This window comes from Anomaloglossus baeobatrachus, chromosome 8 (genome assembly GCF_048569485.1).
Source record: "Anomaloglossus baeobatrachus isolate aAnoBae1 chromosome 8, aAnoBae1.hap1, whole genome shotgun sequence".
Classification (NCBI taxonomy): domain Eukaryota; kingdom Metazoa; phylum Chordata; class Amphibia; order Anura; family Aromobatidae; genus Anomaloglossus; species Anomaloglossus baeobatrachus.
In genome coordinates this window covers 210,894,217-210,907,210 of record NC_134360.1, presented here as the reverse complement: position 1 = coordinate 210,907,210, position 12,994 = coordinate 210,894,217, and the positions used below count along the sequence as shown (strand labels likewise).

At 41.9% G+C, this 12,994-nt stretch overlaps 1 protein-coding gene across 2 annotated transcripts in view; it reads left to right on the top strand.

Moving 5' to 3' along the window:
• TNR (tenascin R) overlaps window positions 1-12,994 on the top strand; it is a 616,331-nt gene that overhangs the window by 419,659 nt on the left and 183,678 nt on the right. For both annotated transcript variants that reach the window (XM_075320147.1, XM_075320148.1), the window contains one exon: window positions 11,277-11,552. In XM_075320147.1, coding sequence (XP_075176262.1) covers window positions 11,277-11,552 — 276 coding nt within the window. The remainder of the gene's footprint in view (window positions 1-11,276; window positions 11,553-12,994) is intronic.

The window sequence follows — 12,994 nt, the reverse complement described above, 5'->3', positions numbered from 1 at the left end:
TAGTGCAAACTACCTTTTCTTTTGGTACAGATCCCATCCAAGTTTTGGCAGCAATCTAGCTGTTAGTAGACTACCTAATCAAACCTCTCCCTAAAATCTTGCCTGCTATGATGGAGGTGTTTGTCAACTGTGATACCCTAAGCATAGTGCCATTTGGTAACAGCTACTGCGGGTGACTATGCCAGTGTCACGTAAAACCTACTATATCATTGATGTTATTAGTATTAATTTAGCACTGCATATGATAGTATTTTATTGGTCTTCGTGCTCTATCCAGATTTGTTTATTTTTCCCTGATGAGGTTGGCAGATATAACAACAAAAATATATTTGGGCCATATATGTATAATATACTATCTGTATCTAGAATATAGATTCCTTTTATGGTTTACTAGAGAAAAAAATTGAAGGATTTTCATGGCTCCAAGTGGATGAAAAAATAAATTGCATGCAAATTATATCTTTTGGTGGATTTTAGACCCCAATGCTACAATGCAGCTATGCTAAAAACGGAAAATCTTGGCACAGGTATAAGGCACTTTGTTTGAACAATTTTACACTAATGTGCATCTTTGGCACAGTGTCTACCCCCATAGCAGTCCCTAAACATAAGATTTTATCCTTTGGTGGATTTTAGACCCCAATGCTACAATGCAGCTTGGCTAACAACTGAGAATCTTGGCACAGGTATAAGGCACGTTGTTTGAACACTTTTACACTAATGTGCATCATTGGCACAGTGTGTACCCCCATAGCGGTCCCTAAACATAAGATTATGTCCTTCCGTGGATTTTAGACCCCAATGCTACAATGAGATACATGAAAGATTGACCAATACACATCTTGTTTTAGATATTAAATTTTAAATTTAGAAAGCCACTCCATAATGAGCATAAATAAGGAAGAAACAGGAGCAATAAAGGCTGAATGCAAAAAAAAATATTCATCAAAAAAATGTAAAAATAATTCACATCACAGTATGAAGACTCATAAAAAGTGCTAGATGTTAATTAGGTGATGAAAACCCACATGAATGTAAAGGAGAAAAAAAACAAGAAAAAATATGGATCAACCGCAACAGCGGTAATAACTACAAGAGGTGATTACTCAATCATACAAGCCAGGCTTGTATGATTGAGTAATCACCTCTTGTAGTTATTACCGCTGTTGTGATTAATCCATAGGTTCACTATACATAATAAGGTGATTTATGTGGAGCTCTGCCTATTTAGGCTCCCCTGGGTTCTTTTGGATACTGTATTTTTTCTCGTTTTTTCTCCTTCACATGCATGTGGGTGTTCATCCCCTAATTAACATCTAGCACTTTTTATGAGTCTTCCTATTGTGATGTGAATTATTTTTAAATGTTTGTGATAAATAAAGAACATTTTTTTGCATTCAGCCTTTATTGCTCCTGTTTCTTCCTTATTTAAGCTCAATGCTAGAATGCAGCTATGCTAACAACTGAGAATCTTAGCACAGGTATAAGGCACTTTGTATGAGCACTTTTACATTAATATGCATCTTTGGCACAGTGTCTACCCCCATAGCGGTACCTAAATTTTACCTGTAAATATTCGAAAAAAAAAAATAGCTTATAATACTTACAATTTGCCCTTTAAGTGCTTTATTCCATCAAAACATTTAAATGATATAATTGTATAAGTTTATTCTGTTTCTGAAGGAGGATATCACTAACAAAATTATATCTGATTTCGCTTAAGTCCTTACAGAGCCTTTTGGTCAATATTGTTTTTTTATAATATTAGGATATACTGTATATGGAGAACTGTAGTGTATACTGGAGTTTTTGTATTCAATGATTCTAAAATGTATCTTACAATGATTTGCTTATTATTATTATTATTATTATTTATTATTATAGCGCCATTTATTCCATGGCGCTTTACAAGTGAAAAAGGGTATACGTACAACAATCATTAACAGTACAAAACAGACTGGTATAGGAGGAGAGAGGACCCTGCCCGCGAGAGCTCATAGTCTACAGGGAATGGGTGATGGTACAATAGGTGAGGACAGAGCTGGTTGCACAGTGGTGTACTGGACTGAGGGCTATTGTAGGTTGTAGGCTTGTTGGAAGAGGTGGGTCTTGAGGTTCCTCTTGAAGCTTTCCACAGTAGGGGAGAGTCTGATGTGCTGAGGTAGAGCGTTCCAGAGTATAGGGGATGCACGGGAGAAATCTTGTACGCGATTGTGGGAAGAGGAGATAGAGAGGAGCAGAGAAGGAGATCTTGTAAGGATCTGAGGTTGCGTGCAGGTAGGTATTGGGAGACTAGGTCACAGATGTAGGGAGGAGACAGGTTGTGCATGGCGTTGAATGTCATGGTTAATGTTTTGAACTGGAGTCGGATGATGGGAAGCCAGTGAAGGGATTGACAGAGTGGCGAGGCTGGGGAGTAGCGAGGGGAGAGGTGGATTAAGGGGGCCGCAGAGTTTAGGATAGATTGGAGGGGTGCAAGAGTGTTGGAAGGGAGGCCAGAGAGTAGGAGGTTGCAGTAGTCGAGGCAGGAGATGATGAGGGCATGCACTAATGTTTTTGCTGATTCTTGGTTAAGGAAAGCACAGATCCGGGAGATATTTTTGAGTTGTAATCGGCATGAGTTGAAGAGGGCTTGGATGTTTGGCTTGAAGGATAGAGCAGAGTCGAGGGTTACTCCAAAGCTTATAATGGCAAATCTGAGTATATTTTGACTGAAAGTTTTCTTTAAAAATCTGATTTTATGCAGAATATAAGGAATTTTGACAGAGCCACTTAGACACCCTATGACTCAGCTCTGTCACTATTATTAAGAATTGACTCAGCCATAATTTGGCTTCCACCTACTGAGTTCATGCAATGATGTGCCTTGTGCAGAAGTAAAGGGACCATTCGTAATTTATACCTACAGGCAGTATCAAACAACATTATTCCACTGCACAGTAATTTTCATATAAACATTTTCAATTCTAAAGTGCTTCATGTTACTAAATCAACGCTCATTCAAATGCAGTCTGTTTGAATATTACATGTTTTTACGCATTAAAAAATAATGTAACATAAGGTTAAAGTGGATCAGTCACCACAAACTGCATGTGTCGCGGGCGGAGGAGGGGACGCTGCGCTCACCCACTGCTCGGGTCCGGCTGCTGCTGCTCGCTCGGTCGGTGGCTCGAGCGGTGGGCCGGATCCCGGGGACTCGAGCGGCGCTCCTCGCCCATGAGTGAAAGGGGGGTGGTTTGGTTTAGGGATATTGTCCGTGACGCCACCCACGGTTGTGGTGAGATTGGTGACACCACCACTGCTCTGGACGGGGATCCCGGGAGCGATGACAGGGAGCAGCTTGGATGTTGGTTCTCCCCTCCGTGGGTAGGGGGTTGGTTGTCCTGGGGCCCGGTGAGGGGTAGGGATGGATCGCATGCGGGTTACGGGGCCTGGTGAGGTGCAGGGTCATGGGGGCAGCGCTGTGCTGCACGGCACGGTGGTACTCACTCAGCCAGTAATTTACACGGAGTCTCTGGTCAAACAAACGGCTGGATGGACGGGTCCCACAGACGGCTGCGGTTGTTCTCCTCCCGGTAGGTTGATGGTGACTGCCTTTCCCTGCACCTGTGTTGTGTGTACGGTTCCAATGGCTTCCCACCAGTAACCCTGCTCCCCAGCTTAGATGGGTGCTGAAGGAGCCCCTTTTGCCCGCAGGCTCTGGCCCTGGGAACTGTAGCCTTGGCGGTGACTGTGTTTCCCTTTACGGTTTGAGCTGTTGCCTTCAATCGGGTCTTGACTGCTGGGAAACCCCGGAGGTTCCCTTCGCTAACGGATTTGACCAATTTCACGGCGACTCCTAGCCTGGTCGGAGTCCGTGCTCTCCGGTCCGGTACCGTCGGGCCACCGCCCGTCCACGGGCCGTACGGTTCACTCCAATCGGCCTCTCCTGCAGACGGTCACCACCGTCTGCCAACCTTGCTGTTCCGTCCGGGCCACACACCCGGACGCCTTCAGCCTCCTCTGCTACCACTTCTCTTTACTCCTCCTCAACTCCTCTCCACAACTAATCTGAACTGAACTCCTCCTTTTCCCGCCTTCAGGACTGTGAACTCCTCGGTGGGCGGGACCAACCGCCTGGCCCACCCCCTGGTGTGGACATCAGCCCCTGGAGGGAGGCAACAAGGATTTTGTGTTTGGCTTTGGTGTGCCTAGCCGGGGTGTAGGGTGTGTTGTTGTAGTACCTGTGACGTCCTGGCTTGTCCAGGGCGCCACACATGCATCATTAAATAGTTCTCTTACACCTGATGTGACCAGGGTATTTACTTAGAAAATCCATGTCAGATGGCCGAATATTCCTTTCTGAAAGTTTATCTCAATATTTAGATTTTTGGAAGCTCCTCATTGTCCCTCTCTGCTGCTTAGATCCCACATACATGCCGCAGCGATCAATAAAGAAGGATGGGCGAAGATAGACACCTTGCACTTGTGATTTTTTCACTTGAAAACTGGAGTCATAAAATGGTTATTCTAATATCCAGATTATAAAACCATAGTGACATGATTTTCAAAGTAAACACACCAGTCTCATTAGGTCTATGACATTATTTGATAATGAATACAATTCAGGTTATAAAATCTGGCAATAGATCGTTGTTAAATAGATCTCTTAGACCTAATAAGGCAGGTGTACTTACTTTGAAATTTCAAGTTGGAATTGCTGTATAATCCTACTTAAAAGTATTTAGATTGTGAGCCACTGATCTCAGGAATGATTCTCTGAAAAGTCAGTATGCACGTCACTGCTTTATCCATCTATGGGAAATCTGAATGCTGTACAGTCCTATAAAGCTTAAGTCAGAGCTCGTGCTCAGGATAAGTGAGGGTCCCAGCTGCAGGACCCCCACACACAGTTATTCTTAGCTTTGACCCAAAAGGCTGATTTTATTTAGCCCTCGATACCAGACACCCATTATTCTCTATGGAGGGCTATGTGGGGCACATTATTCTGTATGGAGGACTATGTGAGGCCCTTATTTCTGTATGGAGGGCTATGTGGGGCCCATCATTCTGTATGGAGGGCTATGTGGGGCACATTATTCTGCATGGAGGGCTATGTGGGGCACATTATTCTGCATGGAGGGCTATGTGGGGCCCATTATTCTGTATGGAGGACTATGTGGGGCCCATCATTCTGTATGGAGGACTATGTGGGGCCCATTATTCTGTATGGAGGGCTATGTGGGGCCCATTATTCTGTATGGAGGACTATGTGGGGCCCATTATTCTGTATGGAGGGCTATGTGGGGCACATTATTCTGCATGGAGGGCTATGTGGGGCCCATTATTCTGTATGGAGGGCTATGTGGGGCACATTATTCTGCATGGAGGGCTATGTGGGGCCATTTATTCTGTATGGAGGGCTATGTGGGGCACATTATTCTGCATGGAGGGCTATGTGGGGCCCATTATTCTGTATGGAGGACTATGTGGGGCCCATTATTCTGTATGGAGGACTAAGTGGGCTCCATTATTCTATATGGAAGCATATGTGATGTGGGGCCTATTACTCTGTATGGAGGCCTATGTGGGTCCTATTATTCTTTATGGGGCCTATTATTCTGTATTCAGGACTATGTGGGGCCCATTAATCTGTATAGAGGGCTATGTGGAACCCATTATTCTGCATGGAGGGCTTTGTGGGGCCCATTATTCTGTATAGAGGGCTATGTGGGGCCCATTATTCTGCATAGAGGACTATGTGGGACCTATTAGTCTGTATGGAGAACTATATGGGGCCTATTATTCTTTATGGAGGGCTTTATCGGGCCTATTATTCTGTATGGAGGACTATGTGGGGCTCATTATTCTGTATAGAAGGCAATGTGGGGCCCATTATTCTATATGGAGGGCTATGTGGGGTCCATTTTTCTTTATGGGGGGCTATATGTGGCCCATTATTTTTTATGGAGGGCTATGTGGGGTCCATTATTCTGTATAGAAGGCTATGTTGGGCCCATTATTCTGTATAGAGGTTTTAATGTGGGGTCCATTATTCTGTATGGACGACTATGTGAGGCCCATTATTCTGTATGGAGGACTATGTGGGCCCAATTATTCTATATGAAACCCTTTGTCATGTGGGGCCCATTACTCTGTATGGAGGCCTATGTGGGGCCCATTATTCTGCATGGAGGATTATGTGGGACCCATTAGTCTGTATGGAGGACTATGTGGGGCCTATTATTCTTTATAGAGGGATATATGGAGCATATTATTCTGTATGGAGGGCTATGCGGGGCCTATTATTCTGTATGGAGGGCTATGTGAGGCCCATTATTCTGTAAAGAGGGCTATGTGGTGCCCATTATCCTATATGGAGGGCTATATGGGGCCTATTATTCTGCATGGAGGGCTATGTGGGGTCCTTTATTATTTATGGAGGGCTTTATGGGGCCTATTATTCTGTATGATGGAGGACTATGTGGGGCTCATTATTCTGTATGGAGGGCTATGTGAGGCACATTTTTCTGTATGGATGACTATGTGGGGCTCATTCTGTATGGATGACTATGTGGGGCCCATTATTCTATATGGAGGGCTATGTGGGGCCCATTACTCTGTATGGAGACCTTTGTGGGGCCCATTATTCTATATGGAGAACTATGTGGGACCCATTTTATTATATGGAGGACTATCTGGGGCCTACAACTAGGTTGGTCCATGACTTTGTCGACGTTTTTAACTTTGGCCCTCTGTGTATTTGAGTTTGACATCCCTGCTTTAAACCAATAGTGTGAAAACCAAGTACACAGCATTGAATCTAAGCTGTTATATGCTCACTGACATCAATTTTAGATTTTCTCCGTATAAATGTCTATGTTTGAACGTAAATAGGCTTATAACCTGAGTGACACATTGCCTTAAAATTAGTCATAGGATTCACAGTCTTAAAACAGGACAGGAAAAGGTGGGGGCTCCCGGTGGAGAGTGGGTATAAAAGTAAAAAGCAATGCAATTGTCCACGGTATTTGTCCGAGTTTTACAGCTAAAAGACTTTGGTACTGGGATTTTCAAGCAATCTTTCAGAAAATTGACAGAAGTAGTCATTTCTATCCTTCCCTCTGATCATCAAAGAATGGAAACACTTTGCCTCAGTTTTCACGCAGTGCTCCTTTCTTCAGTCAGAGATGGTTTAAAAGAAAAGGTTGAAGCATTCGCTTGTTATAGCGATCAGGGGTTTTCAACTTGTGTCCTCCAGCTTCCAACACAACAATGCAGATGTGGATATTCTGTTCATGGCGTCATACGGTGACATTAACCCGGGCAGGTGAATGTGTTAGAGCATAGAAGTTCTGTCTGAATAACATGAGGATCACAATTCCCTCCTGGGTTGTAATCGATGGTACGACTACATCATATCATCGTCATACAGGGAAGAAAATTAAAATGGGCTCCCTTCCTAGATCTAGTAGTCCTTCTTGGTTCAGGAAGGTCAAGTGAATATGTCCTCCAATGTCTCCATGCCTTGTAAGACCAGACATCGAGCCTCCTCTGCCATTCAGAAAGCTCCTGACAACCTTTTGGGTCACTGTACTGCTCATACCCCGCAGAGACATTGCGACAAGTTCTAGGCAAAGATATCATTTTACAACATAAAAGTCTTATTTACTTGTATCTCGCATCTCAGGGGCTCGAAACCTTTATTCTGAAGACCCTGGTGGAAGACGACCTTCGGGAAATAAAGCAAACGTGTCAGTAGAAGAGATATCACTGTAAGACACATGCGTTAGTGCTGTGAAGAAATACTGTAACAGAGTGTTGTGGACTAGATCACCTACGGTTTACCAACATGTCGTACAAGCAAGCCATGGTTCATTTTGTAGTAACCTATGTTTAACCCCTTCACCATATCATTGGTGTGTCACGACAGTCATGTGGTTTCCGGCCATAGAAGGTCACAGCATTTGGCTGAGCAAAATGCTGCCTGACTTTCTATTGTTCCTGCTGTCAGTATTCATTGGTATAGGTAGCTTTACTGATGCATTTTCATCTCTCCCCCGTTTGGACGCAGCAGGAGCTCGACTTCCACCTAGCTGTTGATCATCATCTCTTGGTGCTTAAATATTCCCTTCTTCCCTGGACTGGTGCTGGTGATATTATTCAGTTCATTCTAGCTCTGGTTGCAAGCAGGTGGCTTGCACTCAGTTGTGGTATCGATGCTGAAGCTTTGCTGAACTCTTGCCTGTGTCACTGGTGGATAAATAATTTATGCTTTTTCCCCCATGTGTCCCTCTTGTGTCTTTGTGTCTTCCTTTATCATTTAGTGGGGTTGACAAAGCGCTCATCTCACCTGTTCCCTATTTAGGGTCCAGCACTTGGGATATCTAGGGTCAGGTATCCGACTCGGCTCATACAGTAGGTGTACAACCTATCTAGGGTGGTGAGGGACACCAGGGCCCAGCTATAGGTTTGGTCAGGGGTCACCATCTTCCTCTTCCCTATACGCAGGGGTCTCCTTCCCTCACCTTTCACCGCTCTCATGGTACTCCCATATACATAGTGATACACCACTGGGCTATTTTCCATTTTCCGTGAGTCATAATTTTTTTTATTTTTCCAACAATAAAGCCATATGAGGGCTTATTTTTTGCGGGATGAGTTTTACTTTTGAATGACACCATTCATTTTACCATGTCATGTACTGGAAAACAGGAAAAAAAAATCCAAATGTGGAAAAATAGTGAAAAAAGAAGATTTTGGGTACTCACCGTAAAATCTTTTTCTCTGAATCTTCATTGGGGGACACATGGTTTCCTGTGTCCCCCAATGAAACGAAAGAGAAAGTGAAATTACACAATGGTTTGGGTTTTTTTTTATTCACCATGATAAGTATATGGTAAAACTGAAATGTCAGCATGATGCCTCAGGTCAGTAGGAGTTCGTAGATACCAAACATTTAAAAATTCAGAAGTTTGTCCAAAAAAATTAGCATTTTTTTGTGACCATTACGAGACCTGTAGCGTTCTCATTTTTCGGGATGTGGAGCTCAGGGATGTCTTATTTTTTGCATCTTGAGCTGATGTTTTTAGTTATACCATGTTTTTGTAGGTGTGCTGTTTTGATAGTTTGTTATCGCATTTTAATGCAATGTTGTGGTTACCAAAAAACATAACTTTGATGATTGCAATTTATTTCTTGCCACACCATGTGCCAATCAGATTGATTGATTTTATATTTTGATAGATTGGGCATTTCTGAATGCAGCGATACCAAAAATGTATTTTTTTTTAATATTTTTTATTTTAAATGGGGCAAAGGGGGGTGATTTGAACTTTTAGGTTTTTTTATTTTCTCCCATTTTTTTTAAACTTTTTCTTAATATCTTTTACATTTTTTATTGATTTTACTACTACCCCTACGGAACTTTATGACTACACAATCCGATCGTTTCTCTTGATCAGAGCGACGCTGCAGCAGAAATGTCCTGTGTGTTGACATCCATGGCCGGCTTCTCCCCTCTAAACTCCAGATTATTGACCGTTCTCATATGGGAGAGAACTGTCAATCAAGTTAAAGAAGCCAGCCAGGGACTTCATCATATTAGTCAGTTCACGCCTTATTATCTACATCAGCTCTCCAAGCTGTTTCCTCTTTAATGCTGCAACGTTTCAGCGAAACACATACTTGGCTTAAATCTTGTCGCCCGAACCACGGGCAGCAATAATATACTGACAGCTTCCTTTAAATCTTTCAGTAGGAATCAAATAAATTGGATATAAAGAATAGATTTTTTTATACAATGGAGATAGGAGCTGAGATAACAAATTTGTGGATCTCAGCTTCGTATAGCCCCAAGTTACAATAGAGCCATTTTCAACTGAGACCATCATATCCAAAAATTATAATTTTGTATTTCCAAATTTTATTATTATTATTATTTATTATTATAGCGCCATTTATTCCATGGCGCTTTACACGTGAAAGAGGGTATACGTACAACAATCATTAACAGTACAAGACAGACTGGTATAGGAGGAGAGAGGACCCTGCCCGCGAGGGCTCATAGTCTACAGGGAATGAGTGATGGTACAATAGGTGAGGACAGAGCTGAACTTCATATTCACAGAATTGGATTTATTGAGATATTTTCTATCTTTTAAATTAGAAGTTCTATCCTTTAGTAATCGTCAAAACGTTGAAAGAGTCGATCAATATATTTTTCGACCTAGATTTTATCTAGTTGTCAAATGACCCATTCTCGAAGTGTTCCTTGGTGGACTAGTAAACTACAGATAGTTACCTTAGAGTGACACTATATATTTGGTTAATGGTTGGCCAACCATTCAGGAGATGTACCAAACCAATGTCATTGGAACACAGATCAAAAAAAAAGTTGTCCAGAGAAAACTTCTCCATCAGTAAAAACTTAATTTTATTAAAACATCTTAAAAGCCAAAATTGCCATACCAACAATTTACTCTGCTGTTCAGAAAACCAACAATAAATTATTTGTATGGCGATTTTGGCTTTTAAAATGTTTTAATAACATGAAGTTTGTACTTATGGAGAATTTTTCACTGGACAACTTTTTTTATCTGTGTTCCTTTGCGTAAAACCTGGTCCTGGGCTACTCTGCGTGGATCTCCTCCATCCGGTGCAGGTGTTACAAGCATTGTTGTATTTTTTCCCTCCTCCCTTGCCTCTGTATGACCCAATATCACTGTAATATATCTTTACGATCTTAACACAAGAAGTCCCAGAAATTTCGAGCTCCCCCCTGAAGTCCCGAAAGAGGGTCAAATAACCCTTAGTCCAATAGGAATAGAACTAAGTAGAAACTAAATGGCTAAACAAAATGGAAAACAACAACCTCCTGTGGTGCGACAGTAATGGCCTTAATTACGGTGATTATAGGATGTTAGCTAAAATCCTTCAGGTCATTCCACCGTCTCTGGGTTCCAAGGGTAGAAATGTTAAATGACCCCTCTCTGGGACTTCTAGTGTTAAACCTTGAGTTTCACTTTTATCACACTTTTTATAATCCGTACCAACAACATGGTGTCTTTAGAAAAATTAAAAATTAAAAAAAACACAAACAGATCAAAAATATGTTTTTATTGCATTTCAAATGTAAATCAACCCCATAAATCCATGATTCAATATAAAAATGAACACTGCTATTCTGGCTCCTCCACTTGTAATGTGTAGCAATATAATCCTGTAATTGCAGTATTCCAAATCAAGACATTGTGATATATTAATATCTCACGTATTTTTTGTATTTATTTCCCTAGTTGCTCCACCGGTGGACTTCAGTGTAACGGCTGTGGGAGACCATTGGATAGACTTGGTATGGGAAGGAACTACCGCTGTGACGGAATATGTTATCTCATACCAGCCGGCGGTTCCTGGAGAGTGGGGACCCCAACAAAGACTACAGCAGAGGGTACCAGGAGATTGGAGTGCTGTGACCATAAGAGAACTGGAGCCAGGAACAACATATAACATCAGTGTATGCTCCGTTATCAGTGACATAACCAGCGAGCCCGCAAGTATCACCATGTCCACACGTGAGTACCAGTCTATACATGTATCATATGTTACCTATTTGGAAGGATTGAAATTATTAAGGATTAGGGATGATCGAATACCTCAAATATTCGGCTCCGCGAATATTTTCCGAATAGGTCGCCGCTATGCGAATATTCAATACGCAATGTATGTCTTGTTGCTCCCACATCCTCAAGCCCCCCCCAACCCACCTTCCCCCACCTTCTGTCCGATCCTTGTCCTTTTGACCACATATTGTCGTGATTTTATTATATATGATATTTTATGAATAAAATGGAATTTTTCACACATGTTCTTTGCCGTATCTCCTTTTTTTCTCCAGTCATTTAACCAGTCTGTACATGTATCATATGTTACCTATTTGGAATGATTGAAATTATTAAGGATTAGGGATGATCGAATACCTCAAATATTCGGCTTCGCGAATATTTTCCGAATAGGTCGCCGCTATGCGAATATTCAATACGCAATGTAAGTCTATGGGAAGCCCGAATAGTTCTGAATAGTTGTTATTCGGGTTTCTCATAGACTTACATTGCACATTGAATAATGGCGAATAGTCGAATAGCAGCAAACTATTCGGAAAATATTCGCGAAGCTGAATATTTAAGGTATTTGATCATCCCTATTAAGGATATTAGACCCTTTAAGTGTAGTCCATAGTGGTCTTCCTCCTGCCAAAAAATCGGGAAAGCAATAAACTGGCAACAAAAGAGTAGCGCAAATAGGGTCTTATCTGGGGATGGTGGGTAATGTGGAGAGACAAAACAGGCTCACCTGGGGTAGCTGTGAACAACCACAACTACTGCAAAGGCAAAGAAGGCTGCTGGAGCATGCCTGGGGATAGTGGTACTCCTCAAAGAAGCAAAGATGGGATATCACCCCGCCACTGGGGAAAAATCCAGACAAGATGGGATTTTTATTGTCGACGTGTTTCTGAGACCAATTTCTCCTTCTTCAGGACAAAATCATGTATGTAATTTTTGTCCACAAGAAGGAGAAATTGCTCTCAGAAACACGTTGACAATAAAAATCCCCATCTTGTCTGGATCTTTCCACAGTCGTGGGGCGATATCCCATCTTTGCTTCTTTGAGGCATAATGCTGCCAAAAAATAAAAGTAAACCTAGCAGTTCAATATCGCCTAGGACTTGTTGAGATGTTTTAACCACTTCTCAACACAGCCAATTTCATTATTTTTTCCTTTCCATTTTTCCAAGAGTCATAAATTTTGATTTTTTCATTGACATAGCAGAATGAGGTCTTGTTTTTGCTCAACAGATTGCAGTTTTGAAGGAATCCATTCATTTTACCATAGTGAAAAACAGAAAAAAGTTACTGCAGCTGTGAAAAAAAACACAATTCCGTCATTATTTTTTTGGATTTTATTGCTAAAGTGTTCAATGTGCAGTATAAAATTGACATGGAAGATTTTCTTGGTC